This window comes from Aquarana catesbeiana, linkage group LG02 (assembly GCF_042186555.1).
Source record: "Aquarana catesbeiana isolate 2022-GZ linkage group LG02, ASM4218655v1, whole genome shotgun sequence".
NCBI lineage: Eukaryota > Metazoa > Chordata > Amphibia > Anura > Ranidae > Aquarana > Aquarana catesbeiana.
The window spans coordinates 174,827,917-174,855,531 of NC_133325.1; the positions used below are offsets into that span (position 1 = coordinate 174,827,917).

Sequence of the window (27,615 nt, forward strand, 5' to 3'; positions counted from 1 at the left end):
AATATGTAGAAGAATACATATTGGCCTAAACTGAGGAAGAAATATTTTTTTTATATATTTTTTGGGGGTATTTATTATAGCAAAAAGTAAAAAATATTGCTTTTTTAAAAAATGTTTTTTGTTTTTTGTTTATAACGCAACAAATAAAAACCAAAGAGGTAATCAAATACCACCAAAAGAAAGCTCTATTTTTGGGGAGGATGTCAATTTTGTTAGGGTACAACGTCGCACGACCGCGCAATTGTCAGTTAAAGTGACGCAGTGCCGTATCACAAAAAAGGGCTTGGTCAAGAAGGGGATAAATCTTTCCGGGGCTGAAGTGGTTACCTGTCAGTGGTCATAATGTTATGGCTGATCGGTGTGTGTTTCCTTTAAACTGGACATTTCACAAAAACAGCTTACTGATATTAAAGTGATTGTAAAGTGAAGGTAATTTTATTAAAAATATCAAACTTATCATACTTACCTGCTCTGTTCAATGGTTTTGCACAGAGCAACGCTGATCATCCTATTTTTAGGTCCTATACCAGCGCTCCTGGCTCCTCCCCTCCGCCAAGTGCCCACAATAGCAAGCCGCTTGCTATGGGGGCACTCATGCGGGCTCACGCTCAAGCCAACTCTGTGTGTCCATAGACATACAGAGTGTGTCTTGGCCCCCCCAACGCCCCCATCTCACTGGCTGTGATTGACAGCAGCGGGAGCCAGCAGCTCTAAGCCTATGAGGAGGGAGAGATTTGAGAGAGCCTCTGCTCTTGGGCACAGCACTGGATCGAGATGGGGCTCAGGTAAGTATAAGTGGGTGCTGGGGGGGACGGGAGCTGCAGAGAATGCATTAAGGTAAAAAACTTTCAGCCTCTAGAACCACTTTAATATAGAACTATAGGCAGAACTTTTTTTTTTATTTAGGATAGAGTAAGGGAGGATTATAACCCCTGTCAGATTTTTTTTTCAAAATCTGTGTCCCATTGCACAGATTTCTCTTCACTTCCTGTCCCATGGCCAAACAGGAAGTGAGAGGAAATCCCTGCAAATGAAGGGAACTCCTTGGGGACCCCCAAGTCACCAGAACTAGTGTCCCCATTGGAAGATTTCCTCTCTATTACTTTTCTGGGGACAACCCATAATTTGGGATTTTCTTTCACTTTCAATGATAAAGGTTAACAGAACAAAAAGGTAAATCTCCCCAACAGGGGTGAAGACAGCAATAAAAACTGACAGGTGTTCTAATCCCTCTCTACTCTATTGATATGTCTTTATACTTTGTAAGTATTTTCAAGGTTCTCAGTATGATAATCTGCAATCACGGTATAGCTATTTTATGAGATGATTTCAAGTACATACTGTGACCACAGACATCATAAAAGAGTGTAACCAAAGTCTTTAGCTGCCTATGTAACCACTGTGGAGCCCAGCACAACTGTTTGACTAAAGTATAATTTATCTAAATAAAATTTGCTTTTGACGAATATTTTAAAATGATCACATAATTAATTGTTCAGACACCTAATACAGACTGCCATAGAAGCAATTCATAGATGACATAGCTTGTACTTTACAGGATGGCATAGTTCTCACCATCATAAAAAGCTCCACTTCTGGCCTATGTTAAGGCCAGGTTTTCCATATATTAAAATGCCGACATTACCAAAATGTATGGTGCAGCAGTATCTGGACTTGCTAAAGTAGGCATAATTTATCAGGTCTGTTCAACTTGAGTTTTGGGGTAGGACTATCCTATAATTTTAAAGCCAAACTTTTCGGTTTGGCCACAGCAGGGAACTTCATGAACCACTATTGGGTTTTTAACAGCTTGTGTCTCCATAAGGCTGATTTGTTTCTTACTTCTTGCGCTCCTGAAGAAGGAGGATCTGGACAGCCGCACTCCAATATAAACACCTTTAAAATAACAAAAGTTCAAACAACAGCAGGGTACAGGATAAATTACTGACGCGTTTCACACTCTTAATAGTGCTTAGTCATAGCTACTCAATTCTTGCGCTCCTGATAGAGTATCAGAGGGATAGGAAGTCAATTAGGTGAGACAGCAACAAAATACCCTCCTTCCTCTGCACCATTTTCTACAAAAATAAAAGTACAGTTTGGCTGTTCTTGTTTTTTAATGATAATAGTTCACTAGGTATCAGCCATATTTTTTAGATTAATACAGTACACAATTTGATGTACTGCTATAGGTAGTACAAGCTGTTTACCTTTAGACAAGTTATATAAATGAGACCCTGTGAAGCTGATAACATTTGAAAAATGCTCTAATTTTCTAACGTGGCCATTACAATCTGATTGGTTTACCAAAAGACCTAAAAGAACCTCCACTTCAACAGCCAGCCAATGAACCATGGGTATATCTATAGAGCTCAGCACTATCTTAAGTCCAAAGGATATACTTTGCTGTCCTGCAGCTAGTGCTTGTACAGGTTGTCTTACTGTGTTTCCAATGATGTTATCCTTTCCATGATCATTCTTTAGCAAGATAAAAGATACTGTAGGAGTGAAGTGGCACATAGATGACATGTATCCCCTCCATGCCCTGTGAAAACTTACACCGATCAGCATAACATTATGGTGACTGACGGGTAAAGTGAATAACACTGATTATCTTGTTATAGTGGCAGCAAGTGAACATATTGTCCCTGAAGTTGATGTGCTGAAACTAGAAAAAATGGGTAAGGATTTGAGCAACTTTGACAAGGCCATAATTGTAATTGACTAGATGACTGGGTCAGAACAACTCCAAAACTGCAGATCTTGTGGGATGTTCCGGGTCTTTGGTCAGGACCTTACAAAAGTGATGCAAGAATTAAAACCAGTGAACTGGTGACAGGGACATGGGTGGCCAAGGCTCACTAATGCACATGTGGAGCAAAGCCTGGCCCATATAGTCCTATCCAATAAAAGAGCTACTGTAACTCAAATTTCTTAAAAAGGTAATGCTGGTTTCAGTGGAAAGGTGTCAGAACACACTGTGCATAGGAATTTGTTGTAGATGAAGTTGCAGACCGGTCAGGGTACCCATGCTGACCTGTATCCACAGCTGAAAGCACCTACAATGAGCATATAAGCTTTAAATTTGGACCACGGAGCAATGGAAGAAGGTGTCCTGGTCTGATGAATCACATTTTCTTTCACATGCGGATGGCTGGGTGCGTGTTATGCCACGTACACACGAGCGGACTTTACGGCAGACTCCGGCGGACCAGACTCCATCGGATAATTTGATCGTGTGTGGGCTCCAGCAGACTTTTTTTCCCAAAAGTTCGATGGACCTAGAAATGAAACATGTTTCAAATCTTTCCGAAAGACTCGAGTCTGGTCGAAAAATCTGCTCTCCTGTATGCTAGTTCGACGGACTAAAACCGATGCTAGGGCAGCTAGTGGCTACTGGCTATCAACTTCCTTATTTTAGTCCAGTCGTATGTCATCACGTACGAATCTGTCGGACTTTGGTGTGATCGTGTGTGTCCAAGTCCGTTCGTTTGTAAGTCCGGCGCACCTACACTACAAAGTCCGTCGGAAAGATCGTCAGACCAAGTCTGCCTTAAAGTCCGCTCGTGTATACGCGGCATTACTATTACCTGGGGAAGAAGTGGCTCCAGGATGCACTATGGGAAGAAGGCAAGCCTGCAGAGGCAGATACCACAGCATACCTTCTCATGTATAGTGGAGTCCATGCCTCAACGAGTCAGGGCTGTGTTGGTGGCAAAAGGGGGACCTACACAATATTCGGCGGGTGACCATAATGTTATAGTGGGTGGTCATAATTTTATGGCTGATCGGTGTATGTTGGCTCCCAATGCTGGTCGATCTTCACAGAATTTACTATAGGTAGCAGTTCTAATTGGTTCAGGATGGATAAGAGTACTTCTGGCATGAAATATTAGTGCTTAGGAATTCTTCCTGCCTGTGCTGAGCTGTATGGGGTAGTTGCTGAAGCAGAGGTCCTTTGAGGTCTTTTGGCAGTGTGGATATGTGTTGGATCTGTGCCCATAGCAGTTTATACTGTATCTCAACAGCCCATTTCCATTTATTTATTTTTTGCTGTAAATCACATGCTTTTCTGCATGAAAATGTCTCTCAAATAGAAATCCAATTCATTTCTATGAGCTAGTTCATATCTATGTGCTGCATCTTAGCATAAACTATTACAAAGAATCTATGTGCATTAGGCTGGCCCATTGACATGAAAAATAAACACAAACACATATATATCATGCATTTTTATTTCCATGCCAATATTGATACTGAAATATTTTCTCTCAATTTGCATTAGGTAGAAATACAAAAAAAAAGGGTGTTACTGAATGAATATTGGTGTGAAAAGGACTGAGGCCTGGCAGCATCGGCAGGGAAATGGCATAGTGCTTTTGCACCGTAAGATTTCCCAGCGGTTCCCGCACCCGCAAACTTGCTGCATTTTTAGATGCGTGCGCATGCCATTAGGAATTAATGGCTGCCCTGTGAGTTTTTTAAGAGCTGCGGGTGGTTTGCGGGTGAGGGAACAGGTGTGATTCCTTGTTCTTTATCTAGAATATGCAAATTAAAACTATTCATTCAAATAACCTTCTATTGAAGCCTTTCCCCAGAATTTGTTTCTAGTTATTTAATTACATCTCCCAGGGAGCAAAACCTGGAATCTCCCTACTTGTACTTTATACTCCACTGATGTAAAAAGGAAACTAAAAGTTATTCAAGCAAAGAGCAGCATGTAAATACAGTAACCTGTAAAAAACATTATTTTTTTTATTTATGCACAGAGACTGAGGGTGCAGGTTATCAGGTTATACCCTGATGTCGGGGGGGGGGGGTGCTTTTTCCTCTTCTCAGCTCTGGGGTCTTTTTTCTTGGAGGAGGAGCTTCAACGGGTTCGTGGGGCCTTAGGGAGCCCATAGAGTGCCTTGCCCCTGTCAAGAGCCTTTGCACCCTGGAGAATTCAGGGGTTGAGACCCTTCCTCTTTGAAGGTTGGACCATTTATCTACCCTTGTGCTGTTTTTTTAATGAATTGTGCTTTCGCGGTTTACTTTTTTTGATCACGGGATTTCGACAAACACCATACTGTGGAGCTGCGTAAATAATTAAAAAAAACACGTCTTTAAATTGAGAGAGCAGAAATCAAATTGCTTGCTGTACATATACTTTATCATTACTGTTTACATTACCTTTTTAGATTACCTTTTAAGATAAAGTCTTAAGTGACCCTTTCCTTTTTTAATGTTTAAAACTACAACCAGACATAAACTATTCAGCAAAAAAAAGAAACAAACACTCCCAGCGCTCAGGGGTCCTCCTCAGAGAGGCTATACAGGTGATACATCACATACATGGCCCAATGCTTGGTGGATGCAGCTCCTGGGATAGGGGTATCCAATGTGGAACTACAAAAACGACACCTGAGTAAAAAGTTTTTTTTGATGAAAAGCAATAAAACCAATAAAATGCATACTCACAAAGGTACAAAGATGAACAGTATGTGAATCGGAAGATGACATCAAGTACAAAGTGCAAATACTTCAACAACCCCACGTTGCAACCGTGCTGACACATTTCGGGGTGCACCCTCTTCCTCAGAGCTGTGCTCCCCCTGAGGAAGGGAGCACGCCCCCAAAACACGTCAGCATGCTTGCAAAACTTCTTGAAAAACTTCATTAATCTGTCCCTAGAGATCCAGTTATTGTCCCCCTAAGTGCAACCATAGACTGACCACACCTTAAAGACACCACTGCCCTTCTTGAAGCAGTCATTTGTCAGTTCTTTCTGCAAATCAGTGGCCAGGGTGAGTAGCTAAAGATGGTGAGGAGGACTTAGCTGCTGACTTTTGACAAAAAGTCTACCTTTGCATATCAGTAACAACGTTGAGGAGTCTGCTTAGGCTGCAGATTTTGGACAAAGAAGGAGTGCATTTTAATTGGATATTAGAACAGATTAAGAAGGTACCACTATTTTTACATTCTTTGTGGGTGTAAAGGTTCATTTTAAGGCAAGAAATAATATTCAAAATGTTTTGATGTTCTGGCTGCTCCTATAAATGCTAAAGTATGATTGGTTAACCTGCATGGCATTTCTCTTTGCATCTAATTAAAAGACAATTTAAAATGCAATAACAATGTTAACTCGTGTATTCCTTTACATGTGTTCAAACACTTTCAATTTAGCTAGTGTACAAAGTTTATAAAGAGTCACACCACTCTGTAAGCTCATGGTGAAATAAGGAAACACTTAAAGCCCAACTCCAGGCAAATAAAAAAATATCCCTTGTGTTGCGGTGGGGCTGTACCTGCACTGCAAAACTTATTGCCATGTTTAGGTCTAGGGCAGTGGTTCTCAACTCCTGTCCTCAGGGCCCACTAACAGGCCAGATTTTAAGTATTACCTTGGGGAGATGGAGAATACTGCAATCACTGAGCAGCAAATTATATCACCTGTGTTGTATTTCAGTTATCTTGCAAACCTGGCCTGTTAGTGGGCCCTGAGGACAGGAGTTGAGAACCACTCCTCCTTGCAGCTAGACCAACCACCACAGCATCTGCACGCCCATGCTACACCCATGCTAGGGTCTTCACACCATCAAGACCAGAGCAGATGCAATAGCCCTGCTCTGGACATGAGAACGCAGAGGGACAGTCCACCACTGGCTCATGGGTGCGAAGCCTGCTGGGGGATCAGGTAAGTAAAACGCTTTCTCCTCTCCCCTTGACAAAATGAACAATAAAGCATTAAGGCACAGCCCCACTGCAACGGATCATTTCTGATTTGCCTGGAGTGGGGCTTTAGGCTGGCCATACACCTTTAGATGTTTCTTGTTTAATCCACAAGCTGAAAGAGAGAAATCAATCATGTCATGCATGCTAGAAAGCTTAAACAAATGCTGCACTATCCCAAAGGAGCCGCAGAATAGTGTTTGACCCTACAAAGGTGCAAAAAAAAAAACACTTAAAGTTTTGCTTACCAGTTAATAATCAGGTCTCAGTAGAAAAAAAAAAAAAACAGGCATTAAGCAGCTCAATAAGATAACACAATATATTATCATCAATATAGTTGGTAACCAAGCTAGGTTCAATAAGATTACAAGTAATAGTAAACACTTTAAGCATTTAAGCGATGAGTGACAACAATTGAAAACTAAATGACAGTTGCTCTCCAGTTAAATGGTAGCAGTGCCACCGTAAGTGCAGCAGTGGATAATAAATCCCAGGCTACCAAATGCAATACTACACCACCTTGTCCCTCAGTGTCTCCTGGGAAATGTAGTTAAACAGAGCATTGAGTACAGAGTACCATTGTATGTCTGCAGGCTCAAACTACAACTCCCAGGATTCACACTGCTTTTCATAAGAGTCTATGGGCTGATCTGACCCTGTTCTCCCCCTGCTGGCCAGAGGAAGTAAGGCAGCACAACAGCAGCTTTACAGCAGAAAGTAAGCAAAGGACATTGTCTCCTCTATGTTGCTTTAGCCCGACACCTGGCTACACTAAGGAATTTCCCTGATGGCTAATGTATTCAGATACTACTGGGACCTGCCAACAAGTGGCTCATTCAACAAAAGTTGATTTAAATTTTGGCCAGGGCATCCATTTTGGCCAGGCCATCCATAGCTTGAATTTCAGACAATTCATCAGAAATCGGTAGGTCATCAGTAAAGTGCTAAATATAAATGTTCACTAGTAAGAGCAGACAGAAGTCACATGCAGACTGTAGTACTGCAAGCTCTGATTAGTGGTTTCTACCTCCCTATGCACCTCTGTGAATGGATTACAAGAACATGTATTTGCAAAGTTTTTGGCAGGTAAATAGTTTATATGTGTGGGTTTCTATAGCTGATTTTGCTTGTTTGGATTAGATTGACATTTAAATAGAGTTTGTAAAATTCTGTACAGTGTTATACCATAATCTTGCATTAGCCAGTACTCATTTCAGGATGTTTACCAAGTACATTCATGAAGTTTTCCGCACTACGGATTTATTTGTTCCATGCTCATAGTGCTGGTGACAATTCATTCAGTATCCTGGATTTCATATCCTTCCTCCCAAGTGTATTTAGGTTGCTTTCCCGGATGCCAGTTGTAAGAAGCATGGCTCAATAAGATTTCCTACTGTATGGAAGGGATTGTAAAATCATAGGACTAAGCCATGCCATCAGAATGTCTAAGGATGGACATAATAGATTTTATAGAATCCATCCATACCTTTTCTAAGTGTTTAGTGCTTAATTCACACAGCCCTAAACATTTTACTGATGTTATTACACATGTGTTTTTTAGGAGAAAAGTCCCTATATAACGATCAGTAAAATACTTGTGTATATATGCATTTATACACATAAAGACACGTCTGCTTACGGGCCTCAGTGACACAGAATATACAGGCATTTTTTGCTCTGCTGGACCTGGTAATCTCTAACCATGCAGAGATTATTATTAATATTCACATAAAAGAACATCTGGGTAGCAGTGACCATAGCATGATTTAATTTAATGTTGGGTGTAAACAACAAGCATATACTGGAAAGATAAAAACACTTAACTTTAACAGAGCAAATTTTTAAAGGAATAAGTCTGTTCTCCAAGACTACGATCTCACATTCCGACAACAAAATCCATGTTTTTTTTCCGACGGATTTTGGCACATACTTGTCTTGCATACACACGGTCACACAAATCTTGTTTGAAATTCCGGTCGCCAAGAACGCGGTGACGTACAACACGTACGACGAGCCAAGAAAAATTAAGTTCAATAGCCAGTGCGGCTCTTCTGCTTGATTCCGAGCATGCGTGGAACTTTGTGCGTCAAAATTGTGTACACACGACCGGAATTTCCAACAACGGATTTTGTTGTCGGAAATTTGAGATCCAAATATCAAATTTTGATTGTCGGAAATTCTGATGGAAAATGTCCGATGGAGCCTACACACGGTCGGAATATCCAACAACAAGCTCCCATCGAACATTTGTTGTTGGAAAATCCGACCGTGTGTACGTGGCATTAGACTGGGAGGGAATATTAACATCGATGAATACGGAACAGAAATCTTCAAAAAGACCGAATGCGAGCTCACTGCAAAATTCATGGGACAGCACAAAGGACTAAAAGAGGATATAGAATAAAGAGACACAACACAATTTCATGTTGGCAATAATGGCCACGGCATTTATTAAGGGGTTACCCAAGATGAACAATAATCATTCATAACAAAATCTTTAATCTTAAAATTCCATAACCATAAATTATTTAATTTATTAATGATATCACGTAGTCCATCCAGAACTGAACTGGATGACAAACCCCACTAACAAATGCCATGACAAATTCAAAATTTATATATTTAGGGAGGGAGGGTGGGAGCAGCGTGGGGGGGGTCTGTCTTCAGCGGGTCTCCACAGGAGGTGAACGGAGCGGGAAAGCTGCCGGCTTTTATAACCACAGCCCGGCTCAAACCCGCCCGATTCAGCCAATTGGAGACCGTTGCCATGCCGCTCTGCAATCTGCCATCACCTGGGGCAATCCAAACAGCAAAAAACGGAGGGGGAGAAACAGCGGAACATACTACCGCCCTCTGTACTGTCCCATGGAGCCCCGCATAAGCGCTAGGGGCTCATTCATGGGACAGCACAAAGGACTAAAAGAGGATATAGAATAAAGAGACACAACACAATTTCATGTTGGCAATAATGGCCACGGCATTTATTAAGGGGTTACCCAAGATGAACAATAATCATTCATAACAAAATCTTTAATCCTAAAATTCCATAACCATAAATTATTTAATTTAATTTTAAATGATATCACGTAGTCCATCCAGAACTGAACTGCATGACAAACCCCAACAGCTGAAAGCCACTCAAAAACTGAGTGGCTGAAGCCCCCAAAAACGCTGCGGCCTGCTCAATCATGTTTTGTAAACCTAAAATAAGAAAGTCTAAACCAACCTCCGACAGGTGTACAAAATCAATTCTGTATAAACTAGGCAAGAAACCTTCAAGGTCTATATGGCGATAAGAAAAAAACGCCTTGAGAAATGACTAAATTGCGTATGGTTCTATTTACGCGTTTCCAAATCCTGTCTACATAATGAAGATTACTTAAATTTGACCAAAGGAGTCTTGACACTATTTCTGAAAAACTATAACTGTAGAAGGAAATAACAACTTAAAAGAAGATAAGTCTCTCTTCATCTCGCAAATCAAATCTCAAGTTTTGATACTGCCCAGGTCATTACCCCCGGCATGAATTATAATTACATCGGGAGAAAGCCACTGTCCTAGCAAGTAAATGAACTGATAACTGTAAATTCCTCCATCTCCAACCCCCTTATTCCCCACCATAAAACCTGAAAACGTCTTTCATCCAAACCAATATTGATTGTGCCATTCTTGATGAAAGCTCTCCGATTGGCCCAAAATAAAAAGAATGTCCTATTATCCAAATGACGCGCTTGGAAGAACCTAAGAAAAGTTAAATATAAGATCAGGACGAACATACAATTTAAATCTATCACTATCCCAACGTCCCAATTGCTTTAAAGCATCCTTAGAAAACCCGAGAAGGCTGGCTTCAGTAGCCGCCGCAATCCTAAATGAATACAAAGAGAAATGAAAACCGCAAAGGTTACGTTTCTTTAGGCAAGAAGACAGGACAGATGAGAACTGGTATCTAGTTAATTGAGATAGATTAATATGAATAAAGAATGAACCCGTAAAAAAGGGGGGTCGAGAAGAATGATACTGAGTAACTCTGAAAACTGGACATATGACTTGAAAAGGGGCTCTATAAAGAATTAACCAACAACCTTTGCCTAATGGATCTATCTTGGATCCATAGATAAAATTCCCAACCGAATCTTCTGAAACAGAGATGTCTGAAAAACGAAAAGGAAGAAGAAGATTTATTAGGTGCTGTGAATTCCCCTAATCTAAGAGCACCAAAATGCAATAACAAACGCTGTTCTGAACAGCAAAGTCTCAAAAGAGGAAAAGCAAACTGATTCCAGTGCAGACATCAATTTTACCATTAAATCAGAGGAAATAGGGTGTCTCTTGTCAACAGCTGGAGAGGATCTTCTGAAGCCTTTCAGCGTTCATTTGACTGGAAAAAGGAATTAAGGGCAGGAAGTCCTGACATTTTCAAAAAGAATGAGGCCCCTGCTACAATTTTGCCAACCGAAGCAGGGCTAAGTTTGGTTGGAATTAGCGAGCAGACAAAACATAACGCCATGTGCGCACTAACTGTATTAAAAGAAAAATAGACTCTTCACAAAAATTACACCATCTAAACCATGCTTGTGAGTATTCTAAGTTTTAAGAGCAATGGAATCTCTTATATTTTCTTCAATTATTCCCAAATCGGGCCCCAGAGAAATTCTGAGCAAGGGAATCCTTCCTGGTCCGCCTCTGGAGCAAGTTCCCGAAAACCTCTGGAACTGCGAAAGAGATAAGGAATCGGCGATCTCATTAGTAATACCCGGGACATGTTTTGCTTTTAGTCAAATGTTAAAAGTCATGCATTGCAAAACCAAAACGGAGTAATTTTATAACTAGTTCAGACTTAGATGATAAACAGTTTACCACAAAAATACTCCTTTATTATCCATATGTAATATAACTCGTATATTCCCAAAGAATTCCTTCCAAATAGTAATAGCCACCACTACAGGAAACAATTCTAATAAGACTAAATTACGGCTAATATCTGATGACCTCCAAGACTCAGACCATTCCTTAGCACATCAATGACCATCCAGGAAGGCACCGAAACCAACCTAACCAGATGCATCTGTAAACAGGCGAATATCACACTCTTTAATGAATTCGCTCTGCCATACTGCACGGCCATTAAAGTTGATCAAGAATTGATCCCAAACTTTAGATCCTCCTTAATGGGCCGGGCAATGGAGACATGTGAAAAAGGATTTTAAAGACCCCTAGTGGCTAGGGCAAATCTCCAAGAAAAGCTTCTGGCTACAGGGATTACTCTATATGCAAACGCAAAGAGACCTAACAAGGACTGAACGTCCCGCACAGAACCCGTCTTTAGACAAAAGCTTAGCGATCATAAACCTCATTTGTATAATATTTTCCATCGTAAATGGAATTCCATGGTGACAGAGTCAATTGTGATGCCAAGAAATTCAATAACCGTCACTGGATACACTGTTTTTTCATTGGCTAGGGGAATGGCAAAAGACTCCCAAATGTTGAAAAAACAATTCAACATTTCAGAACAAACTTGAGCTTAGACGGGGCCTATAAATAACAAAACCTCTAAATAATGGATAGCGCCACCTGGAGGGGAATTTTGTAACAAAACCCACTACAAAATGTTGAAAGGCCTCAAAATAACTGCAAGATTTGGAAAACCCATGGGCATGCACTTATCAAAATAGAATTTAACCTAAAATAAAAACCCAGTGAGTTAAAACCTATGGGGTTGACTGATAAAAGTAAAAATGCAGATTTTATATCTGTTTTTGACATAAAAGATGCTTTGCCAAATTGCTTTAAAAAACAAAGAGCTTCTTCGAAAGAAGCATAGGACACTGCCGATTGAATTTCAAAGAGGAAAGGATAAACGATGAATCACCCAAAAAGAAACTGTCTCTTTTTATTATTTTGAGACCAGGCCTAAAGGGGGATAAACGAAAACTTAAAAAAGGGGGAGAAGGAAAAATCCAGAAATTCTGCATTCCGTAACGCCTTAGAAATTTTTTACTCTGAATATATCAAGGGTGTGCAAGAACGAAAAGTACATTTTACCAGGAGACAACCTTGCCCTACAAAAGCATGGTAAAAACCAAACTTAAATCCTTCATAAAGAAGGTCCGCCATCTTGCGGTCTGGATACTGATCTAACCAGAACAGCATTTTTGCCAATCTCGCTGGCGTCCATGTCCTTTGAATTATTGTCTCTTGACTGAGATGTGTTAGCTGATTTTCTAAAACAGTGGGATGCTGGATGAGCATTCGTGCTTATATCTATAGTTCGATAAAATGTTGCATTGGGAATCATTATATGCAACACATACTCCTTTACGAAAAGTCGACTGAACATTCGCCATTTGCGGTCTCTGTGTATATTGAGGTCTTTGTGGCAACATCAAGTTCAGCCACAGCTTTACAACTTTTAACCCCAGCGGAGGGATGGATGAACCGAGAGCTCTTGCCTAAAGCTCTCAACATATTTGAACCATGAAATGGCACCATAGTGGCGGTATGCCTCCGCCACTATATCCCAGTGCTGAAACAATCCTGAGCATTTATCAGGAAAACGTTCGTCCATAACAGAAGCAAAAATACAAAAAGGCCTGAAGCCAGTTCCAAAAATCCGGGGAATTACCCTCCTCCTATCCTCTTCAGACCTGTCATCCATTCTTTTATCAGATTTCAACAGAAATTCCTTAGATGATGGGAGCAATGATAAAATATCTATGAATTCTCCACGCCATATATATATATATATATATATATATATATATATATATATATATATATATATATATTTTTTTTTTTTTTTTTTTAAAAGCAGTGGCTAAATGATATCCCAGAGGAGATAATTCACAGGGGAGAGCCTCTTTAAAACAGGATTCAGAAACCAGAGTTTTAACAGTTAAGGAAAATGTAGGATTATAAACAGAAAAAGGCTTAGAGGTAACAATATTGGTATTATTAACAGGTAATTTGTCAATAGAACCATTTTTTTCAAAAGGTTAATACTTACCGACGTGGCGGGGTTACCCTGTGAAAAACAGCATTATCTGATACAGTTAAACCACTTGAGCCACCGCCACTCCATACATTACCAACAATACCAATATTAATAGGTTCACCCATTTTAGCAAGTACATTGGCTAAAGAACCAACTACTTTACCTAATTCTATTAAATGTAAATCATGTCTCTCACCAGAATTATGGTCCACGCTAACAGGCTGCCCAGATGTTTGCACCTCACAAGGATATGCCGCAGAAGCTATCTGAGGTGATTCCATTCTGGCTCTGTTTAAGGAGCGTGACCCTACCTGTTTCATATTTACTTTCACAGGGGAAGAGGGAGAATCTTCCCTTCTCAACCTCTTTCCCTTGTTACCTTTGCGACCTCTCTTCTGGCCAGCAGGGGGAGCTGGTTGACTGACATTTAAATTACTTCAGTGGGCACAGACTGAGCTTGCTCTAAATCAGCCGAAGCTGACGCCAACGGGACTGCTTCCTCCTCCAAGCACCGCCTTAACCACTCCGCCCCTCTCGGCTTTGTGGACAAGACGGCGCAGCAGTTCTTCTATCCTTCAGATAACGCTGTCTGGAGCAGCACGGGGGGTCTGTCTTCAGCAGGTCTCCTCAGGCCGGTGAACGGAGCGGGAAAGCTGCCGGCTTTTATAACCACAGCCCGGTTCAAACCCGCCCAATTCAGCCAATCGGAAACCGTTGCCATGCCACTCTGCAATCTGCCATCACCTGGGGCAATCCAAACAGCAAAAAACAGAGGGGGAGAAACAGCGGAACATACTACCGCCCTCTGTACTGTCCCATGGGGCCCCGCATAAGCGCTAGGGGCTCATTCAGTATATTCTCATGGACAATGAGTTTAAAAGGCTAAAAATAAAAATGTGGCTCACGGCCAAAGTTAAAAAAAGCTATAAATATTAAGAAAAGAGCTTTTTAAAAAATATAAAAATAAAGGAACACTATCATTGTTTAATTGTTACAAAGAATATAACAGAATATGTGAAAAGGAAATCAAGGCTGCAAAAATTCTGAACGACTGACAGATTGCAAAAGATTGTAGGACAAACCCTAAAAATGTTTCAAATATATTAATAGTAAAACGGTCAGGTCTAATCATGTAGGCCCTTTACAAGATAATCTAGAGTAGGTGACTAGGGACAAAGCGGAGACAAATTTATTATATACCTTCTGCAGCTCTGTGTATACAAAGGAGCATGGGGGAGCTCATGTCCATAATGGGGGTGTATTGACACAGCCCAAAATGATCCACTGTGGCTCAAAATTGATATGGTTCATAAATATTTAATCAGAATAAAGGTGGATAAAGCACCAGGACCAAATGGCATCCACCTATGGATCCTTAAAGAATTGGGCTCTGTTATTTTAAAGCCATTGTTTCTAATATTAAGGGACTCTTTAATTACTGGAATTGTACCACTGAATTGGTGTAGAGCCAACATGGTGCCTATATTTAAAAATAGATCAAAGTCTTTACAAAGTAACTATAGACCTGTTAGTTTAACTTCTATAGTTTGAAGATACTGGAGGATTTAATAAAAGACCACATAGATGAGTTCTTGCTGGAAAAAAATATTTTAAGCAACAGACAGCATGGCAAATTAGGTTTAATGTTGATAAATGTAAAGCTATGCACTTGGGTGCTAAAAATATGCATGCATCCTACAAACTAAGGGGAGTACAACTAGGGGAATCAATGGTGGAGAAGGACCTGGGTGTTCTGGTAGATCATAATCTTAAAAAATAGCATGCAATGTCAAGCTGCAGTTTCCAAAGTGATAAAAATCCTTTCTTGTAATAAGACAGGTATGGACTCCAGAGAAAGATATCTCATTTGGAATATGCAGTTCAGTTTTGGGCACCAGTTCACAAAAAGGATATCAGAGAACTGGAGAAAGTGCAGAGAAGGGCAACCAAACCGATAAGAGGCATGGAGAAGCTCAGCTATGAGGAAAGATTAGAGGAAATGAATTTATTTTCTCTTTAGAAGAGGAGATTAAGGGGATATGATCAACATGTATAAATACACAAGTGGTCTATATAGTGAACTTGGTGTTGAGTTATTCACTTTAAGGTCATCACAGAGGACAAGGGGGCACTCTTTACATCTGGAGGAAAACAGATTTAATCTCCAAAATACTGAAAGGCTTCTTCACAGTATGAGCTGTGAAAATGTGGAATAGACTCCTTCAAGAGCTGGTTCCGACCAGATCAGTAGATTGCTTTAAGAAGGGCCTGGATTCTTTCCTAAATGCGCAAAATATAACTGGATACTAGCATTTATAGGTGAAGTTAATCCGGGGAATATCTGATCATCTCTTGGGGCTGGAGCAAATTGGATCATGCTTTTTTTTTGCCTTCCTCTGGATCAATTGTGGGTATTGGATAGTGTATATGGAGGTTTTCTATTTGAGTGTGTTGGTCTTTTTTTTTTTCTCTTTTGGTCGAACTGGATGGACTTTTGTCTTTTTTCAACCAGATTAACTATGCACCCATATAACTATGTAACCAAAGCACCCCAATGAGGCTCCTAAAAAACCTGAAAAGTAATTAAACATATAATTGTAAACAAAAAATAAAAAAAATAAAATAACAAAAATAAAAGACTACCGACACCAGTGGTGGAACTGGTTGCAAAGATCACGCTTGCAACTGGACCCTGGTGTTCTACCACCGTGGGGGGGCACTAAAGAACATGTGAAAGGGTCCTGTTGAGGGACCATAATAAAGGGTACCACAACGGGAGTAAAGGGCCCTGGGCCTGGAGAGGAGGGTCCTGGCCAGGGGTAAGGGGGGCCCTTCATTGTTTTTGCAAAAAGGCCCTAAAGGTTCTAGTTACGCCTCTAGTTAAGCACTGGTGTTCAGAAATTACTTACCTGAACACCTGCTTCCATGATGTAGCTCTGCCTCTGTTGACCTGAACTATGCTGTGACTATCAGGTAGGAGATCATTCCATCCGACAGAAAGTGCCCGCATAAGTTTAATGCCAGGTGTTGGAATGCAGAGCGTTCCAGCATCGGCAACCTTGTTGCCAGTGTTCTGGATCCTGTGAGACAGCCCACGAGGCAGGTGTCAGACAGTGTTTCAGAGACACATAAGGGTTAATTTAGTGCAAAATCTAGATCAGCTCTGCATAGAAACCAGCTGCATAGAAATCAGCTTCCAGGTTTTATTGTCAAAGCTTAACTGAATAAGCTAAAGTTAGAACTGATTGGCTACCATGCACAGTTGCATCAGACATTGCACTCTGCAGCTTTAGTAAATCATCCCCTTAGCAGCTATGCTCTCCTATGATGTATTGAATCTGGAACAGCCATCAGAAGCCATAGCATTTCAAGAGAGTAAAGATTGCCAGTGCAGGTGGTAGGATAGGTGTTGTACCTCTTCTTTTACAAGAAGCATTTTTTTTACATTTTACTTGGCACCAACCAGTAAAATACTTGTTTTTGGAAGTCTGACCTTTAGATACCACCCTTCCAAATGCCATTAAAACAAGCCATGTCTACCTACCCTCATCATTTCTAGTATATTGTGTTTTTCCATGGCTAGAATGCTTTAATAAATATGTTTGCTGCATTTTTACACATGCTTCTGAATGGCTAAATGTATGCTGATACAGCATTATGCCATGGTAACAAGGCTTGATTACCACAAGGTTGCAGGTTGTGTTTCAAAACTGTGTTTAATATATACCCTTAGTATAATGACTATTGTCATTTTATAACTGCTATTGCAGAGCAGGGTTCATATGTGCAGTGAGAGTGTGTGATGTTACTTTCTGCATGTGTAATATAAATTGTCGTAATAAAATGGCTTGTTGCTGTGAGTTCAGTCGTTATCTAGTGTGACTGACTGTAAATTGCATGTTATAAAAATATTATTGCTGCATGCATATGAATGGAAACACATCTCTGCATCTTGCTGGATATGTGCTGATACATAACGCCATGTCGTTATATAATAGCCAACCCAATAAAGACATTTTAAACATTTAAAAGTAAAAAATGTTTTCTAAATGCAAGTACCAAAATTTACCTGTGTGCCTCTCTGATTTAGTTCAACTTGACTGCCGTAATGTCTGTGCTATGCCCAGTGTGGGCCTTCTTCAATAAGAGTACTCTTAATGTGTACAGATGCTGTAAACTCTAACAAAGCACCCCACCACCCCCTCATCAAAACTGGTTAATATCGGATTACAAATGCAGACATTTTGCTTATTGGCCTACCCAACCTGCACAACACTGAGAGGTTTGTTAATCAAAAATCAGGCCATTTACAGCAGTCAGCATGTGCTGATCCATAAGAATGAATTAAAGCACTATTGATCTGGTGATAATGCACAATGCAAAGAGGACAAAGTCTGCATGTAAGGTTTGCAATGGTATTGCCCTTTTTGATTAGGGGGTTGGAGGATTTCCTGGAGTTTATAGTACATGTATAGTTACTCTTTGAATGTAATGGTCTTGTTGTAAAGGGAGTGCCAGCAGAACAAAGCTTTGGTTCAGAGGTCAGGGCAGTAGGGACACAATAACAAATCACTATAAACATGGACCCCCTCTTAGTGCCTATCTGTAGAGTCCCAATCCCACCATTTAAATAAGCACAGAGGTGTGAAAAATACTCATCTTGCACCCCTACTGAGTGTTATGTGATAATATCAAAAGATTCCAGGTGTTGTAAGAAGACGCAGAGTGGCAAATTGACTTTTCATGAAATTTGGGCTCTTCTGTATTCTGAGCATCATGGGAATGCTTTTAACACTCAGTCTACCGGCAGGATCCAATGGACCCTGTAGGTAGTTTGTAGTGTTTTTTAAAAAAAAATATTATTAATATTTGATAAGAACTTATTACTTTTTTACTGCTAATTAGACAGTTATAAATCTGAAAGCATGAATTTTTTGTATTTATACTTTTTCTGTAAATTCAAATTATAGCATCGTACACCAGCAGGGTCCTTCGGACCCATGTTGCTCTACAATGGTTTTTCCGTTATGACTCATTAAGTCACATGTTTATTGTACTGTACTTTGTGAGCCATTTTCAGTCTGAAAGTTAGTACATGTTTCTGCATGAAGATTTGTTATGCTTTCCTGATTTGGTGGTCTAGTTTCATCATGGATCGCAAATGACTCAGTATTGAAAAAATACTTCGTTTGTTGAACTCAGATTCTGAAGAAGATCAACATGCATCAGATGACGAGCCATCGGATGACAAAAACGAAATAAATGACATCCTTGTAGACAGCTCGGATTTTGATGATAGCACTGTCACGGCACCTACCACCCAAACTGATTTGCCATCTTCATCTGTGAATAGAACTTTTTACTATCCAGGTGTACACCGGGAAATGTCAAGACCAAGGAAGGGAAGTGAATCAGGGGGAGCAAGTAGTAATGGATTTGGCTCAAGGAATATTACATTCTTGAAGAAACATCACTTGTGATAACTTCTTCACGAGCCTGCAGTTAGTTAAAAAATTACTGCAGAAGAAAATCACAGTTGTTGGAACAATTCGTAAGAACAAAAATGAACTGCCCCAAGAATTTGTGACCACAAAAAAACGAAAAGGTTTACTCTACTCTGGTTTCCAGAATGACGTGTTGATTGCATTATACTGTCCCAAGAAAAGTTGTTACTCTCTTGAGCTCTATGCATTCCCAACCTACTGTTCAAAACCGAGAAGACAAAAAACAGAGATAATTCAGTCATACAGTGAGACAAAGATGGCCAATGATGACATTTTATAACATGTTGGATGTTAGAGCTATCAACGCCTACATTATCTGGATGTCGCTAAAACCAGACAAGTAAATCACACAAAAGGAAGGTTTTCCTTACACATCTTGGGAAAGCACCGACTGGAGTATCTGAGGGGCCTGACATTCCTCAAACTTCTACCTCAGAAGAAACAGCAAGAAAGAAAGCACGTAGCAGGATCTGCCCTAACAGCAAAGACAGAAAAACTCAAACAGTGTGTTGTGTGTGCAAAAAAATGTATATCAAGAACATCTGAAAGTAGTGTGTTTGAACTGTGGACAGTGAAACTTTTCATCATATTAGCATAACTTTTCTAACTACCTATGCCCTACACCTACATATCAAAATGTAATGTTTCTCTCAATTGACAATTTCTTTATCATTTTTATAGTTATCTGTGAATTTATGTGCAAAATAATATAAGATGAAATACTCTTCACAGTTAGTGCTCAAAATATGGGGAATACACTTTATTATCACCAAATGAGTAAGCATTGCTTAGTATTTCATGGTTATTCAATATTTTACTAGCTAAAACTCTAATCAAAATTCATAATTACCCTGTTTCACAAGAAAATAATTATACTACTTTTTATACAAACTTTTATTCATTATATGTACCAACATTTATTTATTATATGTATCAAACTATAGTACAGGGCCCATTGGACCCTGGCAGTGCAAGGTGGTACAAAAAAAAAGCCAGTAGACCGAGGGTTAATGCTATTGTCCAAGAAAAACAGACTTGTACTTAAAACAAATCCGAGAGCCAATTGAAATATTTAAAAAAAATTTTTTTGCTAAGTTGTTAAATATACCTTAAATATACCTTGCATGTGCTATATAAATAAATTTCTCTAGGGTAGTAAGGCCTCTTTAACTAATAAGAATCCTCTCCTCAACAAATATGTTTAGTAGACCCACATTTCCCCATTACATATATATATAATAATTACTGATTTTAATTTTAAAGGAACCAGTGGCCAGGCAATGGACATTCAAATACTTATAATAAAATATTCATATATTTTTGACAAGCAAGAAACAAGCTTGTAAACAAGTCATGCTAAGAAACTGACCACAACTTGGTCAGAGTGCCCTTGTCATTGACTTTGAGGATGAATTTCTCCACAGTACCTGCAGCTAAATAGGTCAATGGGGCAGGGACGTGAACATAAAAAAGAAAAAAGATCAAGCTTCGAGGGTCATAGCTCAGCAACCTAGGGTCATAGAGAAGTCCTACCCAACCACTGGTCAAAAATTTGGGGCTCCTATCATCTATGGTTCCGGAGATATGGGGCTCCTCACGCAGCCTGTCAGGAGCTACATACAGAGCGGCCAGTTTAACTACAAGCTGGCACACTCTGTTTGCAGCAGACTGAGAGGATGAGCTCACAGTGCCTCTCACTTCTTTCAGAGGCACTGAGCTCAATGGACAGCTTGGAGCCTTGGACCAATGGTAAAGTACTATTGGCCCCAGCTGTCCAATAAAAATGCTGCAGTGGAGGCTGTCCTTGCATTGCAACGTCATAGAAGTGGGCATATGTCTAAAAGGCAAATGCTCCCTTCCAGCCCAGCCCTCTTAACTACAAGGAAAAAACATGTGTTTATGGGTTATAACTTCAGTAATATGTCCATTAAGCCACCTGCTTGAGTACAGTTTTTGAAAATATAGTAAATTACCTTAAAAAAATATATAATAATTATTTGTATATTACTTACTTATGGTAATTAACCACTTGTCACCCAGGCCAATTCTGACACTTCTCTCCTACATGTAAAAATCATATTTTTTTGCTAGAAAATTACTCAGAACCCCCAAATATTATATATATTGTTTTACCAAACACACTAGGGAATAAAATGGCGGTCGTTGCAACTTTTTATGTCACACAGTATTTGCGCAGCAATTTTTCAAACACTTATGTTTTTGGAAAGAAATTGTTTCATGAATAAAAAAAAAAAAAAACACTAAAGTTAGCCCAATTTTTTTTGTATAATGTGAAAGATGATGTTATGCTGAGTAAATAGATACCTAACATGTCACGCCTTAAAATTGCGCACACTTTTGGAATGGCGCCAAACATCAGTACTTAAAAATCTCCATAAATGATGCTTTTAAATTTTTTAGAGCTTACATGTTTAGAGTTACAGAGGAGGTCTAGTGCTAGAATTATTGCTCTCGCTCTAACATCTGTGACCTATGTAACCTGTGTTTATCTGGCTCTGATACTAGCCAGTGCCTCACCAGCCACTGACCTCACCACACGTTCCTGCAATTGGGGCTTGTTTAAAACTCATTTACTGCTTGTTAAGAATATGTAAATTATTATTATTATTATACAGGATTTATATAGGGCCAACAGTTTACACAGCGCTTTACAACATTAGGGAGGACAGTAAAACTACAATACAATTCAATACAGGAGGAATCAGAGGGCCCTGCTCGTTAGAGCTTAAATGCTTGCGTGTCCATATTGTGGCCACAAGTTCACTTGTATTAAAGCAACAAAATACCCATACTACCTGTACTGCATATCAGCATTGAAAGATATGTAAATGGATCCCCTGTTGCATTAAATGACATTGTCTATTATGGTTTATTGACCTAATAATTAGCACAACGTGTCAGTGAGAAGATTTTAAAGCGGATAAAGCCTGAAGCTGATTGTGGCATATTAGAGAACCAAAGAGCCAGGTACAATGGAGATGTCATTATATGTGCACATGATGAAATCAAAGCCAATGTTACATAGTGTGTAGTGGCAGGATCTGTACATTTGAGGAAATGAGAATGTTGAGTCTAATGACTCAGAGTTATGCCCTGGCCAAAGGTTTTGAGAATGACACAAATATTATTTTTCACAAAGTTTGCTACAAAAGGACCAGCTGATATCATGTCAGTGATTCTCTTGTTAACACAGGTTTCAGTGTTGAAGAAGACAAGGCTGGAAATCACTCTATAATGCTGATTGAGTTGGAATAACAGACGGGAAGCTTTAAAAGGAGGGTGGTGCTTGAAATCATTTTTCTTCCTCTGTTAACCATGGTTACCTGCAAAGAAACACGTGCAGTCATCATTGCTTTGCACAAAAAAAATTCACAGGCAAGGATATTGCTGCTACTAACATTGCACCTAAATCAACCATTTATCAGGTCATCAAGAACTTCAAGGAGAGAGGTTCAATTATTGTGAAGAAAGCTTCAGGGTGCCCAAGAAAGTCTAGCAAGCACCAGGACCATCTCCTACAGTTCATTCAGCTGTGGGATCGGGGCACCACCAGTGCAGAGCTTGCTCAGTAAAGGCAGCAGGCAGGTGTGAGTGCATCTGCACGGTCAGTGAGGTGAAGACTTTTGGAGGATGGCCTAGTGTCAACAAGGGCACCAAAGAAGTCACTTCTCTCCAGGAAAAACATTAGAGACAGACTGATATTCTGCAAAAGGTACAGGGATTTGACCAGCATTTTCCAGCATGATGGAGTACCTTGCCATAAGGCAAAAGTGACTTAGGGAACAAAACATCAAAATTTTGGGTCCATGGCCAGGAAGCTCCTCAGACCTTAATCCGATTGAGAACTTGTGGTCAATCCTCAAGAGGTGGGTGAACAAAAAAAACCCCACAAATTCTGACAAACTCCAAGCATTGATTATGCAAGAATAGGCTGCCATCAGTCAGGATGTGGCCCAGAAGTTGATTGACAGCATGCCAGGGCGAATTGCAGAGGTCTTGAAAAAGAAGGGTCAACACTGCAAATATTGACTCTTTGCAAAAACTTGTAATTGTCAATAAAAGCCTTCGACACTTATGAAATACTTGTAATTATACTTCGGTATACCATAGTAACATCTGACAAAAAGACCTAAAAACACTGAAGCAGCAGACTTTGTGAAAATTAATATTTGTGTAATTCTCCAAACTTTTGGCCAGGGCTGTGCAAACCTGCATAAAGTATTCATGATGGTTAAATTCATCCCAGTGACCCTGCAAAGCTCTACTAGGTACCCCTGGGCACATTCCAAAGCCTTGTTCCTTAAAAAGAAAAAAAAGAGTAGGAACTGCTATCATTGCCTGCTAGTTTCAAAAAGCAAACGTCAGTCGTTTTCCTCAGCATACTCTTAGTGGACCTTTATATTTACTGCATGTGAATGGTCTGTTCAAAAAGAGTTTGATGATGACCAAATTACAGTAGTCAGCAAATCAATTTTAATTACACTTGAAGCTCACCACATGTTACAATATGATCGTGTGATCTCCTTTAGTCTACAAACAAAAATTGATTGAATAGTTTAGGTAGGTCATCATATTATGTACTTTTGGAAAATGTAAAAGATGCTGTAATTCAGATTGTAACGTGTCTGGTGAGTTTAGTGAAATATTAATTATCAGGGGTTGTTCTGAGTAAATGCATTTGGCTCTTTATATTATAATAATAGATACCTCCAAAAATGATTATGGGTTTCTGATACTGCTGGAACTATGCCACATTTACCTATTTATTCATGATTTATTTTTGTTCAGTTTCCAGGCAGATCTGCAACAATGGATTTCAACTTATCCTTTCTGGATGGCATGGTTGGGGTGGGTGATATGATTCTGCTGAACACACTGTCAGAGGATTCCCTGCTCCAGAACCTGAAGGAAAGATTCAAAAATGATGAAATCTATGTAAGCATGCAATTGTGTTTTCTGTTATAGTTATAGTTCTATAATAATGTTAATAATAATGCAATACAATCTACACGCTTTATCATCTGTACAGTGGATGTTGCCAGGTTAGCAGTAGGCAGATCCAATGAGTGTGTAGGGCTCACAGGATAGGCGCCTAGCTAATGCTGGCCAAACACTTTACTTTCCACTTGTACAATTTTTTTTTTTTAGAATTATGAAGAATAATGTAATCCTATGGCCTACACCACCAATCCGTTCGATACATATTCAATTAAGTAAGCTATCAAGCTAGGTACTTCTTGGTAAATCTAATGGACATTTTATAATCACATTGTAACAGGTTTGACCAGCCCATGGATTTGATCTCTGCAGTTTAGACAGCAGGAAATGATTTGTTTGGGTCACCCATAGATATGATCATTGTCCATTCTTACTGATGATGGTTGGATCAAGAAACAACAACAAGCACACAACCTGTAGCCTCTCTGAATATGATTGATCTCAGGGGAAGAGTCAGCAGGCTAGAATAGGTTTTTCTGATTGGCTATTCTATCTTATAGATTAATGGGTAATAATATGCAACTCAGAAAGCATTAGCTTGCATGTTTATACCATGACTCTTGCTTGGGGTAGTCCAATTTCTCTGACTGCCATCTCCTGTCTGTGGCTAGCCATGTATCAGTGTAACATAATCTAGCAAACTGATAAAATACTCTGCACTGCTATTATCAGTATTTCATATAAATAAATAAATAGCTGCTACATTATATTTCAAGTATCTACTAATGAATGGAATAGACCAGTGATGGTGAACCTTGGCTCCCCAGATGTTTTGGAACTACATTTCCCATGATGCTCAACTACACTGCACAGTCCATGAGCATCATGGGAAATGTAGTTCCAAAACATGTGGGATGCCAAGGTTCGCCATCACTGGTATAGACTATGGAATACTACTATAAAATGATACATGATGTATTACTACTTTCACTGTCTATACATCAAACAAACCATTCCAGTAATCTTAACCCCTTGCATGTAGGGAGGTGCAGCATGGTTCAACGGCAGTAAATACACAGAGTCTGATTGCAGAGAACAGAGCTTGTATTAATTCAAAATCCAATAATAACAAACCCAACAGGAAGGCACCTGACTGGGTACAATTATGGCCATGTCAGCAATGTGTAGCAGAGCAGGTCTAGGTGTGCTAGCAGCGTCTGTTTTGAGGAGCGGGGAGGTCTTCGGGAGGATGGCATGTCCCTATCCTCTCCCTACTCATCTAGAACCTTTCCCTGCCGCTAATCACTGTCCCTGCCAGACAGGTTACCTGTCCCTATGCTATCCACATGCGAAAAGCGCCCATTGCCTAAGGGCCAGGACTTTAAATAGGCTCTGCCTGACCCAATATGGCTGCTAGAGTCACATGGGGTGGCAGCATCCAACTGGATAGGTTCCCCAATGACCCAGGAAACCACAGAGGAACCATGTTCCCCTAGATTTCCTCACCCCTGCAATATCACTGCGGTTGAACGCCACCTGAAGTGGAGAAAATAGACTATACCTACCTACACGCGGGCGGCAACAGGTTTTGAAAATAACAGCTAAATCCAATGGACACTATCCTGTACTCCTACTCCTGGACCTCTCTGATGCCTTTGACACAGTGGATCACCCCCTCCTGCTCAAAAAACTCCACGCCTTTGGTCTCCATGACTGTACTCTTCGCTGGTTCTATTTGTCCAACCGCACCTTTAGCGTTACTTACAGTTCTACTTCCCCCTCTCCTCTCCAATTCTCTGTCTGGGTCCCCCGAGGTTCAGTTCTTGGACCTCTCTTATTCTCCATCTACACTTCCTCCCTCGGTCAGGTAATAGCCTCCCATGACTTCCAATAGCATCTCTATGCTGACGACATACAAATTTATCTCTCTACCCCTCAGCCCACTCCTTCAGTCTCCTCACGTATCACTAATTTACTAACAGATATATGAGCCTGGATGTCACACCACTTCCTCAATTTCAATCTATCCAAAACTGAGCTCGTGATTTTTCCTCCCCAACCTGCCTCCTTCCCTGATTTCTCTGTCAAGATCGATAGCAATACCATCAGCCCGTCCCTGCATGCCAAGGCTCTAGGTGTAACCCTGAACTTTGAACTATCCTTTCGGCCTCATGTCCAAACACTGTCCAAATATTGCCGCCTGAACCTCCGTAACATCCCCAAATTATGCCCCTTCCTAACCAATGACACCACAAAGCTCCTAGTTCACTCCCTGGTCATCTCCCACCTCGACTACTGCAACTCCTCCTCATGGGATTACCTTTACATAGGCTATCCCCCCTTCAGTCCATCATGAATGCTGCTGCCAGGCTCATCCACCTTACCAACCGTTTAGTGTCTGCTACCCCTCTCTGTCAATCCATCCACTGGCTTCCACCCACCCAACCAATTAAATTCAAAATTCTAACAACAACTTACGAAGTCATCTACAACTCAGCCCCCAGCTACACCACTAACCTAGTCTCAAAATACAAACCTACTCGTTCCCTTCGTTCCTCCCAAGACCTCCTGCTCTTTAGTTCCCTCATCACCTCCTCCCATGCTCATCTCCAGGACTTTTCCCGAGCCTCTCCTATCCTGTGGAACTCCCTACCCCAATCTTTCTGACTATCTCCTACTCTGTTTGCTTTTAGACGATCCCTGAAAACCCTTCTCTTCAGAGAAGCCTTTTCTGCCTCCACCTATCAACTGTACTTTTATTTTCTCCATCAGATCATCCCCCTCAGTTATTAACTTTTTTATCACTTGACCCTCCCCTTTAGATTGCAAGCTCTAATGAGCCGGACTCTGATTCCTCCTGTATTGAATTGTTATGTAACTGTACTGTCTGCCCTTAATGTTGTAAAGAGCTGCGCAAACTGTTGGCGCTATATAAATCCTGTATAATAATAATAATAATATTCACAGTTCATCATATGTTGTCAAATGTCAAAATATCTAGGCCCCCAGAAGAGGAAGTGACCACACCCTTACGGCCACGTTTTTATGGGGCCTTTGACAGGATGATACAGATAGTATAAGGCAGAGAAAGTTTCTCATTTGGCATGCAGCTTAAAACTTGGACTTTGACTATTTGATGTTACTGAAATTGCTTTCACATTTTTTTTTTTAGATCCTTTGTTTGTTGTAAAGACACTAGAGGGTTGATTCACTAATGGCAAATAGACTATTCACTTTGCAAGTTAATCATCCACAGAGCTTAGTGAATGTGGTGAAATATTACTTTGCAAAGAATACCCAATGAGGTGCAAGAAAAATTGTATAAAAAAAAAAAACAGAATTTTTTCTTGCACATGATTGGATGGCGGTAGTCACTCGTTCACTAAGTTCTTGGGAAAACTCTCTTGTAAAGTGTAACTTCTCTTGCAAAGTGAACAGTCTAT

General features: G+C 40.1%; 1 protein-coding gene across 2 annotated transcripts in view; it reads left to right on the forward strand.

Moving 5' to 3' along the window:
• MYO1A (myosin IA) overlaps positions 1–27,615 on the forward strand; it is a 153,148-nt gene that overhangs the window by 26,485 nt on the left and 99,048 nt on the right. For both annotated transcript variants that reach the window (XM_073613838.1, XM_073613839.1), the window contains exon 2: positions 24,023–24,169. In XM_073613838.1, the coding sequence (XP_073469939.1) occupies positions 24,044–24,169 (126 nt within the window). In that variant the 5' untranslated portion in view covers positions 24,023–24,043. The remainder of the gene's footprint in view (positions 1–24,022; positions 24,170–27,615) is intronic.